The sequence below is a fragment of the Bombyx mori genome, chromosome 5 (genome assembly GCF_030269925.1).
Source record: "Bombyx mori chromosome 5, ASM3026992v2".
Lineage (NCBI taxonomy): Eukaryota > Metazoa > Arthropoda > Insecta > Lepidoptera > Bombycidae > Bombyx > Bombyx mori.
In genome coordinates, this window is record NC_085111.1 from 8805438 (window position 1) to 8829115 (window position 23678).

General features: G+C 35.5%; 1 protein-coding gene across 2 annotated transcripts in view; it reads left to right on the top strand.

Annotated features, from left to right (window-relative positions):
- The window catches only part of LOC101741878 (alpha-catulin), a 76242-nt gene that overhangs the window by 568 nt on the left and 51996 nt on the right, over positions 1-23678 (top strand). The window contains exons 1-2 of one of the 2 annotated variants that reach the window (XM_062668655.1): positions 218-385; positions 4085-4265. In XM_062668655.1, coding sequence (XP_062524639.1) covers positions 338-385; positions 4085-4265 — 229 coding nt within the window. In that variant the 5' untranslated portion in view covers positions 218-337. Of the gene's footprint in view, positions 1-217; positions 386-4084; positions 4266-23678 lie in introns of those variants that run through there. The other variant, XM_062668656.1, reaches the window with a different exon arrangement.

The following is a 23678-nucleotide window of genomic DNA, read 5'->3' on the forward strand; positions in this document are numbered from 1 at the left end:
CTATGACAATAGCCATTATTTTTAAGACTTCATTGTGGTGATATTTGAATTAGAAAATTCGAAAAGGTAAGAAAAAAAATCATCACGTACGTCAATTTGTTTGGTACTTAATCAGTGCTGATAAAGTGCTGAGGGCGGGCGGCCACGTGGGTATTGAACGGGCGGGGGCGGGGGTTGTGGATCGATGCCTGACGGGCCGGCAGTGCCGCGGCGAACGCGGGCGGAGCGGCTCGGTGCCGACACGGCAACGTCACGGAGCACGTGCGCGCGCCCGCGGACAGCGCGCCGTCGAGCGCGCGCCCACCGCCCGCGCGTCACGCGCTCTCTCTCTTGCGACATGGACGTGCTTTCCGATGACGATGAATACGCGCGCCGCGAACGACAGGTAGGCTCTTCCTTAATGAAACGAAACTTCTACTATGAGCTCCTGCATCGTTTTAACACGATCAGTTGTCGTGGTCTTACCCTGATAAAATACAAGCAGCAACAAGTAGCGGCATGTGGGTAATTTTCTACGACGACGTCAAACGGAGTATTACAGACCTAGCGTTGCTCGTATCCCGGGCAAATCATGCAAATGAAAAGTAGATCTTAGACTAGACTACTTTGTCTAGATTATATAACAAAAAAAAACTTAATAGAAAACTTTTTTGTTTTCCTTACATTAAACTTGAGCGTATAAATGTAGAGCATGTTTTTTTGTAAAGCTATTTTTTTAAAGTACTTTGCAAAATTAGATTATTTTTGGCTTATATGTATTACAGCTATCACATTTTATAATCTTACTAGCGACCCGCCCTCGCTTCGCTTCGGAAACATTATAACACACAGGAAACAAAAAAAAAAAATTTAAAAAAGTAGCCTATGTTCATCAGGGACAATGTCGGCTTCTAATGGAAAAATAATTTTTCAAATCGGTCCAGTAGTTTCGGAGCCTATTCGAAACAAACAAACAAACAAATCTTTCCTCTTTATAATATTATTAGTTTAGTATATTAGTAAGTATAGATTATAGTAAAACTACATCTAAACAACATTTTTTTTATTTAAAAAATATTTCACCTATTTAAAGAATTCCGAAAATTGCATTTATAATATGACCAACATGTAAGCCAATCTAAAAGTTTTATAAATTTTACTTACTTTCGCAATTCTTCAAATTAAAAAATAAGTTCGTCGCTACACGAACACCGTGAGAATGTATCGAGTGCTTATTTAATAATAAAACTACAAATGCTCGCCATCATTTAAAAAGTTTGGATAATAATCGCCTTTTATGTAATGTTAGAGCCGTTTACAAAAAATCGTACTATTGACTAAGAATTTTTGTAATAATTCAAAACAAAACCTACATTTACTCATGAGCTTTCATGAGAGAGTAATTGTATTGTATATTGTAAATTACCTTTTTTTTTTATTGCTTAGATAGGTGGACGAGCTCACAGCCCACCTGGTGTTAAGTGGTTACTGGAGCCCATAGACATCTACAACATAAATGCGCCACCCACCTTGAGATATAAGTTCTAAGGTCTCAGTATAGTTAGTATAGTTATAACGGCTGCCCCACCCTTCAAACCGAAACGCATTACTGCTTCACGGCAGAAATAGGCAGGGTGGTGGTACCCACCCGCGCGGACTCACAAGAGGTCCTACCACCAGTAAAAAGACTTTCATGAATCGGTTTTGGCTCACGACATTTATCTTTGTTTACCACGTATTCGTCTGTGCCAGACAGACACTGTGAGTAAGGTCTCGTTGTTTTATGTTATACTCTTATTAATTACTAAAGAAAATATTTTTATTCACTAAATACAACGTGTAGTTAAGACTATTACGCAATTAAAAAGATCAATTTTGCAATATTTGTATAATGAACGATGCTACTTCATAAAGCAAATACGGCAAATACGTTTTTCACATTGAGTTATCCCACCAATAATGAATTGACTTTACATTTTTTTATTAACTTTTTCTTAACTGGCTTAGAGAACAAAAATATGCAGACAAAATGATCAGCACAAGCTGATTGATTACAATACAATACGGTACTAAAAACACACACCACCAAATGTTTTTAAGACTATCAAGCACAAATAAACAAAACATTTGATATATTTAAGATATTTACGATTCAATCTCACATTGATTATTTTTATTTTACAATTTCAGATTGTTTAATACTCAACAGTTTTCGTGCTCAAGGGCTAGGATTTTTTTTTGCTTAGATGGATAGACGAGCTCACAGCCCACCTGGTGTTAAGTGGTTACTGGAGCCCATAGACATCTACAACGTAAATGCGCCACCCACCTTGAGAAATGAGTTCTATGAGTCTCAGTATAGTTACAACGACTGCCCCACCCTTCAAACCGAAACGCATTACTGCTTCACGGCAGAAATAGGCAGGGTGGTGGTATCTACCCGTGCGGACTCACAAGAGGTCTTACCACCAGTAATTACGCAAATTATAATTTTGCGGGTTTGATTTTTATTACACGATGTTATTCCTTCACCGTGGAAGTCAATCGTGAACATTAATAGAAGTTATGTTTCTGTTTTTAATATTAATAATTATTATTAATTTCCGCGACTGGCCAAATCCAAAAGTTAAGAAAAAAAAACTATGTTTATTATTTCATTGCTGCGTAAAAGATAAAAGTCCAGTTTCATTATCTGTTGGTAACATTTCATATATTTTCATTGCACTAACTGGTAGACTGTTTAGAAAATGTCTTTCTATGTATTAATCAGCTATCGGTACCGCAGCGAATATTGTAATAGTTCTATGAGCACATATTTAGATGACATATTCTAGAAATTTCGAAAGAGGTAATATCTGATTTTATGAGATTCATATATTAGGGGTTAAATATGAAATTGCCGACTGGTACTGAAAAGTTGAAATTGGGTTTTTTTTTTCATTTAACATATTTATTTGATCAAAATATCTACCATTATTTTCTATACATTGCTGCCATCTAATAGGAAGGTCATTTATGCCTTTGCGATAGAACTCTGGTGATCTAGATTCTACAAACTATGTGAAAGCATTTTGTACTGCATCCTGGGAAGAAACCTTTTTATCACGTAGAAAATTATCCAAATAACGATAAAAATTGAAGTCTAGGTAGAAGCAAGGTCTGGCGAACACTGAGGGTGACGAATGGTTATTAATATCATACTTTAACCCCTTTTATACGGTTTTGTTCAATATGCGACTAGCAAAAAAGTAGAGTATATAAATAATAGTTTAAAATAACTAACAAAATACGCTTTTATAGAAAGTCCAACTAAAAAATAGAAAATAAATTTTAATTAATTTGAATTAAAAATAGTGCAAGAAAAAGCGATTTTATTGTAAAAAAAAGCGTGGGGTGCTTTTCAGGATATTATCAAAATAGTCCTTCTACTCATATCTGTTCATAAAATATTTATTACTACTGATACCATGCACCCCATGCATCTGTGTTTTAGTTGGATTTTCTATAAAAGCGTATTTGTTTAGTTTTTTTAAACTATTATTTATTTTTAAGTTGAATTTCAATTTTTTCAATGTATTTTTTATTATTATTTATTTTTTTATTTATGTACACACAAAAAAGAAGACATAGTACAGAGTAATAGGAAAATTATCTACAAAGGCACTGCTTATTTCTTTAAGAAATCTCTTCCAGCAGACCTGCGAGAGAATTATGAGAATAATAATTAAAAGTGATGAGTGTGTGTAGAACAGCTAAAATAACAAATACAACATGAGAATTATAGTAATGCACATACATACACATAGCAAATATTTTTAAACTTGAATACAAAATATTATAAGTAACACAGTAGGTATATACGAAGAGTATAGAGCAATGATCATTCGGTTGATGAGAGATAGAATTGTTTGACCTTGTATTTAAAAACAGAAACATTAAATATTTTTTATTTAATGTTGAATGTCATCGGTCCTTAATAAGTACACCTAATTTCCGACGTTCTAAAGGGGGTCAAAATCATGTTCAAAGATTCCGTTACATACTAACATACATATGTCTGAAGCTACTAATAAAAGCGTATTAAAAAGTGATAATTTCGCAACAGATCAGCAATCTCGTGGCGACGCGGAACGAAGCTGCTGGAGGCGGTGCGGCCGTGCAACGAGTGGGCGCCGCTGTCTGCTGCGCCGTGGAGCGCTTCGTGGCCGTCGGCGAGACCATCGCTGACGACAACCCCGATGTGAGGCACAACATGGTACTCGCCTGTAAAGAAGCTAGAGCAGCGGGTAACTATACATAAAAATACTACTAACGCGTTTCCTAAAAAAAAATTAAAGTTTTGTGGGACACCGGATAGCAACGAAGTTCCTTATTATAAAAATATTAATTTTAAGTTCTATTCGAGGTATAAAGAAAATAAAACAGGAGGTTTCGCAACAACCCACGGTCATTCGGTAACGTGCGAACTTATTGTGGTACACTTCATTCACGGTTGTTTGCATAAGAGTTAGTGTATTGCGTAAACGAACGCTCTGAGATCGTGATCAATGAATGATAAAAAAAATTGTTATTTTTTGTACGTTATTACAAAGTTAAGTCGCACACTGTGTGCATTACTAATTTGTACGTTATTACAAAGTTAAGTCGTATACTGTGTGCATTACTAATAAAAAAATTACGTTACGGACGTTTTTCCCGTTTATGGTACCCCTCCGCATCGTCCCATAAGGAACTTCGTTCCAAAAACTACACCGGACGGAACGGACAATTTGTACCGGTCGTTTCTGACACTCTTAATATCTAAATATTTCATTTTTTTTAAAAATGTGTGTAATGCATATGTGGTAGAAGTGAAACCTTCAAAAAGTTTGGCTTAAAGATAATGAGACGAATACAAAATTTCGGAAAAATGATAATTGTATAATAGGTTTTAGTAATGATCATAGTGATACAAAGTTAGATAATTATTTGAAATTTTATTCGTATATATTACACAGATTTATTCAGAATGTGTGAAATACGAATATTAGGTATGAAGCAGGGCACAAAGAGAACCACTAATATAAGAAACAGCTGTACAATGCTTTCTATCTCCTTTTCTCCCACGTTAAATATTATGAATTTAAGTGTTTGTCTCTTTTTACTGTAGCTTTTTGGTTTCATCGACTATCAAATCACAAAGATGGAAAAGAGGAAGTTTTTTTAAAAACTTACAAAAAAAATTGGCACTGTCACGGCGATGTAACGTAACTTAAAATCAGCTGATGCGCGAGGTTAATAATGGTCTGATGTGACGCGGCTTACGAAGTATCAACTTGCGTAGTCTAGTAAATAATTGATGGATTGTGTTTTATTTGAGGTAATAGATGATTAGCGCAATATATTCCGCACTTTTTAATAATTTCCCTACCTTTACCCTTTTAAATATACACTAAAAATCAGTTTACTTATAATTTTTGCAATCACGGTAAGGATAAATAATTTTTAACACCAGAAAATGTAGAATATAATAACAAAAACATCAAACTAAGCCGCTAATCGATCTTTAATAATGAAGTTATGAGAATCGATAATTAAATAAATGAAATATATTCATATTACTTTAAAATATGTTACTGAAACAATGCAGTATTCATGTATGCAGACATTAAGCCAAAAAAGGACAGTTTTATTGTTAACCACATCACAACCAAAGTATTTCAAAACAATGCCATAACGTCTCTTTTGTCCCAGAGGCAAAGTATACAATACAAAAAAAGTTAAAGAAAAGCTCCAAAAGGAAAACCATACAATTACTTAAACATTAATTAAGCTTAATTAGAGTCATTCTACCATTTCGTTTTATTGTCTTTGGTAAGAGAACGAACATAAATTTGCATACAAATGAAGCAACTTTTGGATAGTTTACTCTGCGTTCGCCATTTCGGTGAAATAGTTTCTTAGGTTATTTCATTAAAACTTCACAAAGGCATCAATTTTGGGTCAATAAGCTCTCTAATTTCTATTAATCTGAACATTCATTAAACTTGTAAAACTAGTCAGTTGGTACGAACCTCTTAAAATAAATTAACTTAATAAAATTTTACAAAAAAAATGCTTTCAAACAGCCGATAAAGATACATCATTAATTGATCATTTAAATTTAATTAACCTTTATTAACAACTTATTATTATTATTATTATTATGTATTCTATTCTATTATTACTATTTAACAACTTATTATATTATTAACAACTCTTAAGACGATACAAAATATACATCATACCAATACAATAATGATTATATTATGATGTTTTGTCACATAGTAAGTACATCCTAAAAGATACTAAATTCCGAATTCGCTCCCGAAATTTTATTAAAAGTCGTTTAATAAATTAACGCAAAATGAACAAATGGAAAGCATCGAGATTAAATCCGGGCCGTACGTATAATTCAGAAGGTTTTTAATCAAGGCTTGCGTGACCTATAAATCTTTCGATATCTCTATTGTGTTGGCTTAAAGGGCCGATATCTATCGGAAAATGGAAAAGGTGCATGAGCTTCGTGCAATCATAATGAAACGGCAGCGGCTTGGCTCTGCTCCTGGCATTGGTGGAGTCTATGGGCGACGGTAACCACTTACCATCAGGTGGGCCATGCGCTCGTCGCTCGTCTGCCTACAAAGGAAAAAAAAAAGATTAACTAATGATTTTTTTTATATTCAATTTACATTTAAAGAGTATTTTGTAAGCCTAGTCACGGCTTGGTCTGCAAAACTTTTTTTGCTTCATGCAATACATATATTTAGTCATTTGTCACATATTAAACTGCAGAAGAGGGTTGCTCGAGTGATCGATTTTGCTTGCTACCTCTGAGTTTGCAGAGGGACTCAATGTAACGATGGGTACGTCATTTAGCTCTGATTAAATATCGGTTAACAACTTTACTACACCGTACCGTTAACTGCTTCCGGGAGTTCTCTAAGAAATTGTTTTAGTAAATCCCGTCATATTCTTTCTGTTGAAATATTTTCTTCCGTGTTCATGTGCGATATTTTAATACAAACCATTTTTGTAATGTCATTACCATGATCAATGATCCATGATGCCTTTCGATTAGATGAACAATATGCTTCTCTGATTAATGGGCAATAAAATAAAGCGTAATAATACAATTTTCTTTTTTTGTATCCTTTCGTTTTCGGAAGGAATCTCTATAATCTTGTGTACAGTCTTCAATTTAAAGTTTCATCGGACCATTTCGGGTGGGACGACCAAACCGCCAAAGTTTGAATTAAATTAATATTAGTTACTTTCACTTAGATTACAGTTTGCTTGCTTAGTGATTATGATTTGAATACAGTCAGTATATACATATTCAATTTGAATGAAATGTATAATTTTTGAAAGTTCAAATTTTCAAAATTATTTAGCAATTTTTTTTGTGTTTTGTTTAGAAAATTTAAAAGAACCATAACTGAGAAAAAGTACCTTGCACAGTTGAAACTAGATCTATATATATAAAAGTCTATGTATGAACGTAGAGACATATATATAAAATATATTCCTAAAGGCTCCGAAAGAGCTGCACTGATTTCAGCTAGATTTTCAGGAAATCTTTAGATTGTTCCACCGGGTGATAACTATGAAGTTTAGTAGCGACCGAACCTAAGGTCTAATCACAGATTGTCTAGCAAAGCGAGCCCCTGTCGATTAGTATTTACATGAATGCTATCTAGTTGATATTAGTTGATATTTAGGTATATAATTGGACGGTTTTTAAGCAGTCCGATTTGTTTTTCGAATCAATAAAATTCAAATTACACCTCGTTTTTATATCCACACAATTATATATTTACGAAAATCCGTGCAACCCGTTCTAAAAGCCCTCATAAATTTGTGTCAACAGCCTGACCCGAATTTTAATGGTCGAACGTTATTACCGGATCCAGCATGCCAACAAACAAAAGACGCAAACAATAGCCACTCCCGCCCTCTGCTGCGGAACAATCATCAGCTCTCTATTTAATGCCAATTCTCATTCGATATTTTCGGCTGTCTCTGCCAAATTAACATAAGCCTAGATATGCGACCACGTACCGGATGACATTTGCTTGAATGCAATTGGAAATAAAATAAATTGAGGAGAGAACTCAGGATAAAAACTCTCAGAAAACATAATGAAGTATTTTAAGAGTTTTTTTTTTCAAACCAACTTTACAATACGTTCGTGCTTAGAAGGTTGGACAATCGTTATACTACACAATTGAGACTTAGACGTGGTGATGTATATGGGCTCCAGTTACCATTTAACACCCATAGAGTCGTGAGTTTTTTCATTCGTCTACGTAATAAATAAAATATAGCTATTAATAAAGTACACATGGCAAGTCTAATTTACTTTTAAACTAAAATAAAAGTAAACTAGAATTGAAACTATACTGAGATCTTAGAACTTATATCTCAAGGTGGGTGGCGCATTTACGTTGTGAATGTCTATGGGCTCCAGTAACCACTTAACATCAGGTGGGCTGTGAGCTCGTTCACCCATCCAAGCAACAAAAAAAAAAGAAAAAGAAACAAATTCTAATTAATAAGCCAAATAATTGATCTTTAAATAGAAAATTAGATAATTTTGTTTGTCATGCCTACAAGTGTCGTTTGGAAATAAAACTAAATCTATGATAGCTTATGAAATGTTATAACAGCATAGAAAATAATTAGTTTGAAATACGTCGACTGCCCACGCAATTATGCGATAACATCAGTATAACTTCTGTATAAATTAGATTCTTTTGATTCTATTTTCAAAGGGTCACATTTACGACTAATATTTTATTAAAGGCAAGATCCCTGAAGATATTGAATTAAATATTTGATTAAAATTGTCAAAATTTAGAAAAAAACGTATGTGGGATAGTCAAAAAAAATATTAATGAATATTTAAGTAAGTGGAAGATACCAATCAATCTGTCTACAAATAAATTCGATCTGTTTAGGCTTTAAACTACCCGAACCTATATTATTGAATATTTGACTCATGTATTTAACCAACTGTCCCTAGTCTTTGTTAGCCGACTTCAAAAAAGGAGGAGGTTCTCAATAACCTCATAACTTAGTCAAAAGTTTGGTGAATCGATTTTGATGATTCTTTTTTTTATTAGAAAGCTGATGCTTCCTGTGTGGTCCCATTTCAATTTAGTCCATTTCTGATAATGGTATTATTGAGAAAACCATATAAGTCTTAAATATGCATTAAGTACGTGCGCCACAAATAGATGAATAATTCAATAACTCAATATCACGCCAACCGAATTCGATGATTATTGTTTTTAGTGTATATTATTTTGTTCTGGAATATCTTCTTTTTTTATTTGAAGTCGATTTTTGTTAAAGCATGTCTATTTACAATTATTTATTGATAGGCAACATGCAACAGGCAACATATATCCGTGCTTAATAGTAATAATTGCCGGTGCCGTCAACCTCAAAAGAAAAGAAGCGGTCTAGGACTTAAATAAACTAACGTGAACATTAAAATCTCTGTACTTTGTGGAATAAATAACTAAGAAACTCACGTCGAGCACGCAGCTCCTGTAATTATGTAATTTTTAATTTTCATGTTATTTTTCATACAAAAGCAATCTCTATGTATAAAAATGAATTGCTGTTCGTTAGTCTCGCTAAAACTCGAGAACGACTAGACCGATTTGTCTAATTTTGGTCTTGAATTATTTGTGGAAGTCCAGAGAAGGTTTAAAAGGTAGATAAACATGAAAATGCTCGGAATTAAATACAAATAACAATTTTCTATATCCTTTGATGTGTCCCCCGTCGGAAGGATTCCTTTTGTTTGCTTTAAGTTCATTTGATACAAAAGTTTAGGTATTTTATTTATCAATTGAGGCACTACGAAGTCTGCCGGGTCAGCTAGTATCTACTCAATAACTACATAGTTTAATAACATTTATAAAACAGTTTTTAAACTATTGAAAGGATTATATTTATAAAATTCATATCCGCATATATTAACATGATATGCAATAACACTCACACGTATAGTTTGCAGCGAAGAAAATAGTGAATAGATAATACATATTTTCTTCGCTCCAAATCGACATTAAGAAAGTATGTATGAAGAAGGTTTTGTGAACGAGACAGCCTAAAATATTATGGGCACAGAGCTATATTTTACGGAAGTCCCTTCCGGCACGAAAAAATCGGCCGTATTTTTTTAACTAAGGTTTTTTGGACTAGTTTTGTAACAAGATTATCTCAGATCGAAACGAAATCTAATAAATAGCAGGTGTCGACCACAACCTTTGGTCCGACCACGCTCGTATTTACGAATGTCGAATGCCTTGGGAGGTAATGTTAGAATTTCTCTAGTCTCTGGCTTAAGCTCAGTAAGATTTATCTGGCGCATACATGTTTTATGTATCTGGGATGAATACCTACTGTGGTCTCAGATGTTCCTTTTGAGGTTCATGATGAGTATGAATAGCCGTCTCCCTTCTTCGAGAGCTCGTATTATTTATGAAGCTTGATTGCAAATGTGTGGTTTAGCATCAAGTGCATATTGGAGTTAAACTGAAGGGCTCGGTCGACTAAGATACTCGTAAAGGTCCATAATCATGCATAGTACTCCGCATAGTAGTACAGTGCTCTTTGTTATGTAGTTGTGTATGTACCCTATGTTTTATGTATAAGCCTGCATAATGATTTTAACTATTAAGTACGCTAAGCTTTTAAGTTTTAATTCTTTACTACTTATTTTTATACTATTTTTAAGAGGATTTTATTAGCTTGGTATGTTTGTATGTAATCTTAAAATTTTGGAATATTTGAACATTATTTTCACCGACTTGAAGACGTCTGTTGTTTTAAGATTTTGAAATTTTGTTTGTATGCAACACACGAACCAAATATTGGTTTGTATTTCACGATTTTTGTTTACCTAAGCTGACCTTCCGTGCCCAAATTGCGTATCAAAGAAAATTTTAGATTGATCAACGAAAAACCTTCTAGCAATTCACCTAGATATATCATTTCACAGTCATGTATCATTTTCATTACTAAAGTACCTTGAATAGAAAATGGTAGACATAAAATTGGGATCCTAAAACATCAAATGTCTCATTCCGCTTAAAGTATCGCATACGATATTTAAATTCCTGAGTCGTAAAAGACAACCGAAGCGTAAATCACACAAAAAAGGTTGCTGCCATTTCATCTCACACACCTATCTATTGAGTTTAAATTTTCATGTGGCGCTCGTAAAATCACCCAAACCCGAACTTTATCCGTTTATTCATGAACATTACCGCCATCAAACGATTAATATTAATGACGCCATAAAAAGGCTATGTTCTCATACTTCGAAAAGTTGTAACCTAATCGTGATTCGAATCCAGGTCACGTAGGAGTTCGTAGCGTTAGTTTTAGCCCGACGTTACGGATGTTTGAAATACAGCACGAACCGTAAAGGGACGAAAACCTCCTATCCAAAGTTGAAGTAGTATTGAAAGGTCCTCGTTAAGAAAAGAAGGCGATCTTACAGACTCGAGTGCCAGCTACTGAAATTATTCGACGAAAAGAAAAAGTAGAAGCGGTTATTGAACCACGGCTTCCATTCACAAGTACAATCAAATTTTAATAGCAGATGTTACAGTGCGTTATATTTTACGTAGTAAACATGATGATATTAAACATCACTCATTAGAGTTAACCCGAATTTGTTCCTATTTCAATATTAAAAAGATAAAATAATATTGCAACACGAAACAGCTCTATCCAGGTTTTAATATTTAATTAAAAGCACTTTTACGGATTAATCAAGCGTTTTTGTTAATCTCGTCGGCCGTGATCACGAAAACTGTAAAGTATTCTAAACGTCAGAAATAATAGCAGACCATAAAAACCACGAGTTTAATCCGTAAAAGTGGTTTTAATTTATGTCTACGACTCGGGAAAACGCAATAAAATACTATGTTTTAATGTTTTATAATTTTACAAAATTATTATTATTACTATTTTTTTTGTATTATGTTTCTCGAAATATTTAAGATATTTCGGTATAATGAAGATCACGGGCCTATGTCAAGTGAGCTTCATTTTCTACTTGAAGAATACTTAAGTCTTCCTGCAAGAATTGACGGACTATACGGCATGTGTTTAATATTGCGGCTTTTTATTACTAATATTATTATTATTATTTTATCTTAGCTGTTTAAAACCATAACAATATATTCGTATATGTACATATGTTAAGTCAATTAAAGTAAGCGATAAAATCAAGTATAGGCAGTTTTATGGTTATGGCATCGGTCCCTGTCCCATATACGGGACATCCCAATGCGGCCTTTGGCAGGAGTTAACTATGTCATGACTCTTGTAACGTTTCAATATTATATAACTTTATGCTCCCGGATGAATCATAAAAGTGAGTTGTAAAAGTTTTATTGAATAAACGGATTCGCTTACAATGCTTTTAACATCGACCAGCTAACTTAAGAAAAAAGTTCGCGTTCTCTTCAGAGTTCTTGATGCGGGCTAGTTCTGAGTGCTAAGACACGAAGTTTGTTTCTGCGGCCGGCTACGAAACCATTAAAAAAATCTGCTAATTACATTTTTTTTAAAACTTACAAAAATTCCAAGACTTAGATTCTGGTTCAAGGTTTTTAGAATCGACTAGTGAAACTAAATTAAAATACGGGCAGTATTTGAGATATGAGGCTCATTTTCATTACATTGTGTAATCCTTACGTTAAATTTAAAACTCAAACTACCCTGTTATATCGCTTTTTGTTTATTGCCGTTGTAGGCAGACGAGCGTACGGCCCACCTGATGGTGAGTGGTTACCGTCGCCAATGGACTTCAGCAATGCCAGGGGCAGAGCCGAGTCGCTGCCTACCGATCATATAGCATATATAAAAACAATCTATTATATCATCACATAGTTTAATAAGACGAACGACTTGAATAATGGAAGTTTACGTTTATAGTTAACGAAAACGGACGAAGATTTTATGTCATCCTTAATTTTCAGATAAAATGTTCATATAAAGTTTACGATGCCTTTAAACTGCAACCCCTCATTTGCCAGCTACGGAGCTCGTACAAGCCACTGGATAAGTTCGTACGAAGTCAACGGCGCGTGAGCTGTTTAGATATGCTTGAATCTCACTCATAACATGTCAATATTACGAGAAATAACTGAAAATAATGTAAATGTCTATCGTGTGTAAGTAATTCATATAAAAATTTATTTTGTCAACCTCATTATGCTGAATGCTGAAAGTCGTGGTAGGGTCGAATACCATCGACGTAATAGTACCTTAAGGATAAGACGTCCAGTGCATTCGTGTTGAGCGACGCACCGGTGTTTGAATCCCAGGCCAGGCCAATTCTTCTAATGAAATACGTACTCAACAAATATTCACGATTGACTTCCACAGTGAAGGAATAACATCGAGTAATAAAAATGAAACCCGAAAAATTATAATTTGCGTAATTACTGGTGGTAGGACGTCTTGTGAGTCCGCACGGGTAGGTGACACCACCCTGTCTATTTCTGCCGTGAAGCAGTAATGCGTTTCGGGTGGGACAGCCGTTGTAACTATACTTGAGACCTTAGAATTTACATCTCAAGGTGAGTGGCGCATTTACGTTGTTGATGTACATGGGCTCCAGTAACCACTTAACACCAGGTGGGCTGTTTGCTCGTCCACCCATCTAAGCAATAAAAAAAACATACTAGACAAAATAATGGACCCAAGGAACTAGCATCCAAAAAAAAAATTTTTTTTTTTTACCCACCACATCTTTAACAACGACAACATAGATGAACTTATATATTTTCCGCCAGAAGACTATTCAAATTATGCCGCCCCATGGCCCACTGGATAACCTAGTTCACAAAGTTTATTTAAATTATGACACATTGTACATGCTTTGATTGACTTTGATTTTGTGGACTTAATAACACTTAGGTAAAAATATGAACATTAATTTCTGTAAGAATTTTTTTTGCCACAAATTTGTCAGACCGAAAATCTGCCGCACTTGACTCCAACCTACTCAGCTTGGTGGTAAAGGCATTGCTGAAGTCCATGGGCGACGGTAACCACTCACCGTCAGGTGGGCCGTATGCTCGTCTGCCTACAAGGGCAATAAAAAAAACCAGCACTGATAAGCAGGCCTACTTGTTTAAGAAATGAGGCGATCAGTGAATAAATCAACGGAGATACATCGTTACCAAGGTGTTCATAGCTACAATCCAAACTGAGGAAATATCACACTTAATTCTCGGCATGACGTAACAGCTCCCGAAGCAAAAATAATAGCATGGTAGTACCTCAACATAACAAAAAAACAACAATATTAATTTTCTGAACCAAGCGAGGATTTTTCATTGCCTACCGTGCCAACAGGAATTACGCAAATTTTTTGGGTTTTATTTTTATTACACGATGTTATTCCGTCATTGTGGAAAGTCGTCCGTGAACATGTGCTAACCACGTATTTTATTGGAAAAAATACTTGCCTAACCTGCCTATGAGATTTGAACACCAACAAGGTCACATCGCTCGATGCGAGTACAACGGCTACCTTATCCTTTAGACCACGATAACTTTTAAATTAACGATATTTTTAGACAGTTTTTATACTTCATAAAACTGCCACAAATGCAATTAACGGATGCCTCCAACAAATTCCCGAAACAGTAATCAGGCAACCAAGAACACATCTGAGAATATCTTCACCACAGATAAAATAAAATCCATTTAAAATAAAAAAAGTACGTCACTCAACCCACATTATAAATGTATGAACTAAAAACCATTTATTTAGGACAGTAAATCATAAAACATAAACAAAGAACATGTTGATAAAATTTTGAACATGTTGAAGGATAATTCATGATTTATAATAGTTATCAGGCAACCAAGACCACAACTGGGAATATCTTTACCACAGATAAAACTAAATACATTTATAAAAAAAAATGTACGTCACTCAACACACATTATAAATGTATGAACTAAAAACCATTTACTTGCGACAGTAAATCATAAAACATAAACAAAGAACATGTTGATAAAACTTTGAACATGTCGAAGGATAATTCATGATTTATAATGTACTTCAGAATCTAGCAACCTGTAACTAAGAGCCGCTCGTAAAAAGAGAAGTCTATTATTGGCACGAACCCGCCGTAAATGTGACGTCACACAGACTACGAACGCACGCATCAGCATAATGCCGCGGTAATGTGCTCCTTGACTGCGGCCTAGATCCCGCACCCTGTAGATTATGGCTGGGAGCTCAGGCCACCAAATAAGATCTTTATGCTTGCCCGGTTGCCCTTTTGTAACAGATAGTTATTGTAATTCTCCGGCTTCATAACTACGACAGTGAGAATATGAGAATCTAGGTTTTTAGAACAGCGCTGCTACGCATTTCATCGAGACACTGCACCAATGTTATGTAATCCACGCAGTAGTAATACGGCGCCTTAGATTTTTCGTTTCACAAACAGACATTGTTGTTGCCATACCATAAATTTTAATGACTTTTCTTTCGTTATATAAAATATTTTATATCTTTTGGTAAGCCTGAATATAATTACGAGTGTTTTCTTTATACGAAAAGTGATAGAAATTTGATCAAGTCTGATTTTAATGTTAAATGTTCACGAATGACTTCCGCGGTGAAGGAAGGAACATCGTGTAATAAAAATTAAGGCCACAAAATTATAATTTGCATAATTACTGGTGGTAGGACGTCTTGTGAGTCCGCACGGATAGGTACCATCGCCCTGCCTATTTCTGCCGTGAAGCAGTAATGCGTTTCGGTGTGAAGGTTGGGGCAGCCGTTGTACTGTTACAACTGAGACCTTAGAACTCTTGTCTAAAGTTGAGTAGCGGCATTTACGTTGTAGCTGTCTATGGGCTCCTGTAACCACTTAACACCAGGTGGGCCGTGAGCTCGTCAACCCATTTAGGCAATAAAAAACACCAATAGTGTCTTTATATGTGTTTCAAATCAACGTCACTCTATTTCATTTTGAACCGCAGATAATAAATACACTTGATATTTAAGATTTTGAATCAAAACCTTCTTTGAATGCCGTTTTTATTATATCGCTATCTTGAAATCAGGAAACGATAAGAAATTTCATTACATTCGTGCTAACTGCTCGTTATTATATTTTCAACAAAGAATTATGGATTATCAATTTTCTTGGCGGAAAAACTGCTAAATTGTTGATGGCGGCACGCTATTTGATGGTTTGTCATTATAGGAAAGTACTGAACTACTTATCACTGAAAGCATTAATCGGACGAAGAGTATAATCATTCAAGAGACAATTAACTTCAGAGCGCGCGGAAATAACGAGCTACTAACTTTGAACTTATTATCGTCGGCAGTTTCTAACATCCTTATTAATTATATTCAAGCTCAAACACGAAGGCAAATACAATTATTAATTACTATGTAGATCATAATATTTAAATTCATTAAATTCATGACTTTGAAATCGAAACTAAGTTTAAACGTATTAATAACGTAATAATACAAATACGAGAAAGATGCAGCGAGAAGACTTTTATTACGTTGTTTTTTTATTAAGAACACAAATCATCACACAAATAATGAAAAAAAAAAAGTTTATAATATAAATAGTTTTGCATAATATCCTCCTTCATTATTATTCGTTTAGTGTGCCTAACTGTGCATAAATTAATTACAGTTAAAAAAAAAACATTTTCAAAAGGTATGTGGTAATTACATGTAATAACATTACTGTATATATCGAACATCCAAATTAAAACTATATAGCATTTTAGAAGCCTACACCTGCTCATAAGGTTGTCATTCTCTAATCTATCTTCTATCTATATAAAAAATGAATTGCTGTTCGTTAGTCTCGCTAAAACTCGAGAACGGCTAGACCGATTTGGCTAATTTTGGTCTTGAATTATATGTGGAAGTCCAGAGAAGCTTTAAAAGGAAGATAAATATGAAAATGCTCGTTCGTTTTTCCTTTGATGTGTCCCCCGTCGGACGGATTCCTTTTGTTTGTTTTAAGTTTATTTTATACAAAATTTTAAGTCTTTTCTTATTGATTTAGGCACTAAGAAGTCTGCCGGGTCAGCTAGTAAAAATAATAATTGGGTTAATGATCTTAAGTTTTGCCAGAGATTCTGTAACGAACAGCACAGGCACGTACCATAATACTTTAATTAGGACGCGAGAGCCCTATGGGAATTCTCTGGTTACACGGATAACCACGTTACTTAGAGCCTCGAGCAATTTCCCCAGGATTGTCTAATTTCAAACAAAGCGTATCTTGTTTCCACACCCCGTGATAATCTTACTCGTGATCTCTCTTAATAATCTGAAGTCTGCAATAATCAATGAAACATAATCTTTGATAATTTTCATGAAAATAAAAATAATTCAAATACAATAACATTAATTTTCGATTCCACTCAATGGTCAGATGAGGAGACTAGTTCGAAATTTCAATCGCGGTGGATTATCGAATATATTTTTCTCTAATTTTCACGATCATAGTACAGCAAATTACTACATATTATGATATTACTATTCATGTTTTTTCGTTACAAAATGTATGCTACCGCTACCTACGCCAAATTTATCTAATAGTATAAATATGAAAAATGACATTCCCCGTCGTCGATACATCCGGTGAGGAAATAACGGGCTTATCGCTAATACGATCACATGCTTACCGACCGCCTTCCTTTTAGCTCATTTTTCTCGAATACATGTTTGACGTCCCAAAATATTATAACAGATATTCCAAATAGAGCACATATATGCGGCGCGTTCTATGTAGTTCTGTAATTCGTGGTCGACCGGTGATACTGTATTATTTGATACATTATCTAAGGAAGCCCGTAGCAAACCGAATAAAAGCTGGTTGGGTGAAATGGCGACAGCTCTCTGCAACAACATGCGATCGTGGAATTCCCCTTCAGCTCAAGGGGAAAATTTACAAAACGATCATTAGACTTGAGCTGTATGGATCTGAATGTTGGGCGACAAAAGTAAAGCATGAAAGAGGAGTGCATGCGGCAGATATGTGAATGTTGAGATGGATGTGTGGAATGATAAGAATGGACAACACAAGGAATGAGTCTATCAGAGGAAATGTGAAAACAGCCCCGATAATTAACAAATTAAAGAGCGGACGGTTAGCGTGGCATGGACATGTGATGCGTAGAGAAAATGCTTGTAACTAGGAGATGTATGGAAATGGTAGTGTAAGGTAGAGGAGGAAGAGATCGACCGAAGAAGACATGGATGGAGTGTGTGAATGACAATATGAAAGAGAGAGGAGTGAGTGTTGAGATGACGGCCGATAGAAGAGAATGGAAGAGAAAAATCAGCTGTGCCGATCCCACCTAGTGGGATAAGGTGGAGAAAAAGAAGATTATCTAAGGAAACATTCTATGTACCGAGACGGCCGACGTTTCAGACTCTCGATTCGCCTCGGAGGCTCGGTCGGCCGAGCGTCCTTGGGTTAGCTGCGCCGTCTGGTTGTAGTGTTGACGGCGGTAACCCCCTTACCTCATCCAGGCTCGGACCTCGGAGGGGATCGGACGCTTGGGCAAAGAGTGCAGGGAGTCGTTCAGTGGGTAGGGCCCTGAAAACATCCTTGGGTCTCGCAGTCCTACATACCCGGCGCGGGGACCTCGTAAGAGGTTCGGCCCCCGGTCCGAAAAAAAAGGAAACATTCCATACTACCTAGAGCCACTGCATTCATCTACAGTGCGTTTCCAGAGTTCTTTTCAGTCACGTACCATTCGGTTTTGAAATTAACTCCCCTCTACGGTGTTTTCCGAGCGCTATGACATGTCCTTCTTCAAACGAGGCTAGCGGAGAGTATTATTATTATTATTTTTTTTTTATTGCCTTTGTAGGCAGGCGAGCATACGGTCCACCTGATGGTGAGTGGTTACCGTCGCCCATGGACTTCAGCAATGCCAGGGGCAGAGCCAAGCCGCTGCCTACCACAAAATAATTATTAAATAATAATTAAATATTAAACGGTAGGCAGCGGCTTGGCTCTGCCCCTGGCTTTGCTGATGTCCATGAGCGACGGTAACCACTTACTATGAAGTGGCTAGTATGGTCGCCTACCTACAAGGGCAGTAAAATAATATAATGACACAACAACACGGTATTCGGTTTAAGAAATTTTAGCAGCACAAAAATATAGTTGACCAAGAGTAGGTCGGCGTTTGTACTACTAAAACTCAGTAAGCAGTATAAAAACCTAGACGCAACAGGCCTAAGCCGTGGATTACCGCCCTCAGAGGCTTCGCGCTGCAAATCGAATGAACGCAAACATTTCCTCTCCGAGTGTATATCCGTACTAAACACACAAAATAAATGCAATTACTCAAAGACGAAGTTAAAGGGAGCCGAGTTCGTGTTATTGTCTCGTGTTGAGTCTTCGTTACAAAGTTACTTACACAATTGCATGGAAAGAAAGTTTTACTACAACATCTGCGTCTTATCATTTTGTTTTCTTGTGTTCGTTTGCTTAACTCATTACTCATTACAAGAGGTCCCGCAGTAGTCGAAATTCGACTATAATTAATTGGAATTGTAAGTTTGTACACTATTATGATTGTATTTTATACTTCTATAATCACAAATTTCGCCAAGACTACACTATAAAAAATATGAACAAAGACAAACCTTATTCCATTATTAATTTGACAACAGACGTCAAGAACAAAAGTTTGACAATAAATGGTATGCATGCGTGTGTGCGTCAAATACACGGTATGTAGTGTGTGTAATGTTTTCTTTATTGATTTAATGTATCTTTTATGCATTATTTTAAAAAAATATTGGCATTGTGCACTTATTCTCTATAAGTGTGGAAAATTTCATACTCCTCCGTCCGCGCAATTTTCGTAAAAAGGGATACAAAGTTTTTGCTTCGCGTATTAATATATAGATTTCTTTATACTTGAATTTAAATTTCGAGATTGTTTAATCAAAACATCGTCGCTCCGGATTAACCGATAGTAAACGATGACACGACATCTAAACAAATTAAATTTGCCAAATCTCTATTGGTTTTATTTAATGGTGGTCGATCACGAAGGTTCTATTAGACGGGCTTGCGTCGACGGCACACGTGAACGCTGTGTCATTCGCAGGAAATGTGGACCGGTCCGTCGGAAATTCGCCGGTGCCTCGCGCAATTTGTAACCCCGTTTCGAAATTTCACAGGAAACTAGTGCGAAACACCTGACCTTGTTTAGCTGTCGGCTTAGAAAATATTTAAATGTGTATATTTGTTTATGCGTTTGTTTGTTTGTGTATGTTTGTATGAAAATATTTGAATTTGAATGTTAATAATAATTTATACTATATATAATACAATTATTAAATTATTATTTTTTGCCCTTGTAGGCGGACGAGCATACGGCCCACCTGATAGTGAGTGATTACCGTCGCCCATGGACTTCAGCAATGCCAGAGGCAGAGCCGCTTGGCTGCTGCCTACTAAAATATATTTCACGTCTATTGTATCAAACAAACACATACATAAATGTACATACGTCATATATTTTTGAAGTGTACTCTTTTTTGTTTTTTTCTGTAGGCAGACGAGCGTACGCCTCTCCTGATGGTGAGTAGTTACCGTTGACCTACGACGTCATTAATGCTAGGGGCACAGCAAGTTGTTTTCCGTCGCTAATTAAATGATGCTCATTAAATGATCTCTTTAAGGATCGAATTAGCTGGCTGCAGCGGCAGCTGCTATAAAATAGAAAATCTCTGGAAAAAAAATTGAAAATAACATGAATCGTGCTAACGACATTTATAAAAAAAGCTTGTATGTACAAATTCCGAACAACAATACTTAAGCGATCGGTCCGCCGAGCAAAAACATCTTCTTGAAATATGTTCCCTTTAGTGTCTTCCCGAACATCTACGTCTACCCTACTGGTGGTAGGACCTCTTGTGAGTCCGCACGGGTAGGTACCATCACCCTACCTATTTCTACCGTGAAGCAGTAATTGCGTTTCGGTTTGAAGGGTGGGGTTGAAGGTATGCTTGAGACCTTAGAACTTGTATCAAGATGGGTCGCGCATTTACGTCGTAGATGTGTATGGGCTCCAATAACCACTTAACACCAGGTGGGCTATGAGCTCGTCCACCCATCGAAGCAATAAAACAAACAAAAAAAAATCTTTTCATTCATAATGGTATAAATTATTATGATTGACAGGAAACCATCAAAAATATTAAATCACAACGATCTGTCGTGATTTTTATCAAAAATTATATGAGCATGAGAAATAATTTCTTCAGTCCACTATCTACAGCCAGTGGTATTCAAGTTCTGGTGTTTTTTGGATAAACCAGTAAGTGAGCCTATCGAAGTAAATCAAAATAAAATACCTAATATCTTTATTTCTGAAAAAATGGACATAATACTGATTTTTGAATTTGTTTTGTGTTTTCGCGGGGTTATACAAAATACTATAATTTTGCAATCAATTCTTTAAATAATTTTAATCTCAATGGTATATTATGGCTATAATAAAATTCAGTTCAATATTCATTTTTTTTAGATAAAAATTTGGACACTCGCTCTCTAGCTCTAATGTTAAAAGATACCAATCTTATTATTTGTCTTTTTCCCTACCTAATCGCCGGTAGTTTAAAGAACTATTCCAGGTACTCACAGACCGGTAGGTGAGCTCATAGGCTCAACGTGAGAGAGTCTTCTAACACTGACCCCAGCAAGAGCAGTGCTTCGCGGAATCTATCATCGGATCGGAATCGCGACTTACTGAGAAAATCCCGCGAAAAGTCAGTGGATAATATGCTTGACAGAGTATTGACAATATTCAGAACATTATATATCAGCATAGATACTGCCTAATGTTAAAATAATATTAATCGGGTACGGAATATAATTTTGAATTACGTTTCCAAAGGGTAAAACCATTTCTAAGTTTCGCATAAAATATTCAACATTGGCAGTGCTACGTATTCCCTTCGTACTGAACTAATATACGGGCGTACCTATATGATTCTCCTGAGAGAATAATAATTTTCTTTCGTGGTAATAATGTATTCTTATATGACGATATACACATACTTTTAATAGCAATCCGTCTTTGTATATCTATGTTTATATGATTCTTCTATATAAATATGAACTTGATTTTTTTTCCTACCTATTCTAGTAACCTCGAGGGGTTATTCTAGATTCACCGAGCTAGTAGGTGAGCTCACGGGGTTCAAACCGTGTTGCTAACACTGGCCCTAGCAAAAGTAGTGCTTCGCAGAATCTACCACTGGATCGGAAACGCGACTCACTGATAAGATCTGATGAGAAACTCAGTGGGCTATGTCTATGGGTTAATATAATCGTCGAGCCATTCGTCGCAAGCGACGGATTCGGCGAACACGGTGACCGGTAGAACTTGATAATGAACTTGATAGGCTATAAAAATAAGTTTGTTAATTTTGTGCTTACAAACGAAATAATTTATTTATTGTTGAATATATTATTGGTCACAAAACGTTTTTTTTATTATTTAATAAAAAAATAAACAAAAAATATCCAACTACGTAATGAACCGTCATTAATCGATTATTTATTAACTGTGCACATTATTATCGGAAAATTTCATGAAGTATATTATTTTCTAATTTCACTTGCTTGTATTGTTTTATTCGCCTCTCATAAAAGTGTTTGATAATAGTAACCTAGTTCCCTGTCCTGAGTTCGCGTAAACAATTTTATGGCGATTCGATGGGTCCTCCTTCCCGCCGAGTGCCGAGTGAGAAATAATTCCAGTTCAGCTCCAAAACGACCAAAGAAAGAATTATTATCTTTCGTTGCCGGTTCAGTTAGCAGAAGCTTAATGAGAATCCTTCGTCATAGTTTGGTTGGTCTTTAAGGCCACCAATGAGCCTCAGAGGCATTAATCTACGTCCATTGACAAAAGCAAAGGACCAACGACAAAGGGAATCACGTTTCGCATTGTATCCCTAAATATTGACGTCCGTGACTTCGAACCATAACAATCTACGCTAATTGCGTAATCGATTCACGCGTGACTTTTATATACGTCGTTTATTTATAAATAAAAAAAGTGCGTGCGTACAAAGTACACATGTCAGAAGTGAAACTTTTTTGGCGAACTAATTTATAAGTCTTGCTTATATTTATACAAATCTAAAACTTTAGATTTCCGAGACTTAGAGGAAGGTAAAAAGGAAGATATGTTCCCGCCAAAAGTCTGTCAAATGTCAATCTCAAACCTCAGTGTTGACAGTCACATTATGTTTAGATTTCTAAATTGTAAATGACTAATATTTTGCCAATTGAATTGACTAATTTAATTTCATGTTATTTGATTAATGTTCCAAATACTTTTCATTTCATTTCAATTCCTATTAACATTTTTCACAAAAAAATTATAAAATATTAGGCTGTATGGTATGATACATTTGCCTTTCCAGTTGGAAAAATACAACAACTACTACTACTGACATTTGACAAGTACTTAATTTCAATAGTAGTTTGAGGTCACTTCCGTTGCATACCCGCGTGACGTTCTGTAAAAATTTTACCCTCATGCGCCTAAAGAAGTTTCACTTCAATAAATGAAAAAACTCAACCCATTACATCTAATTACGT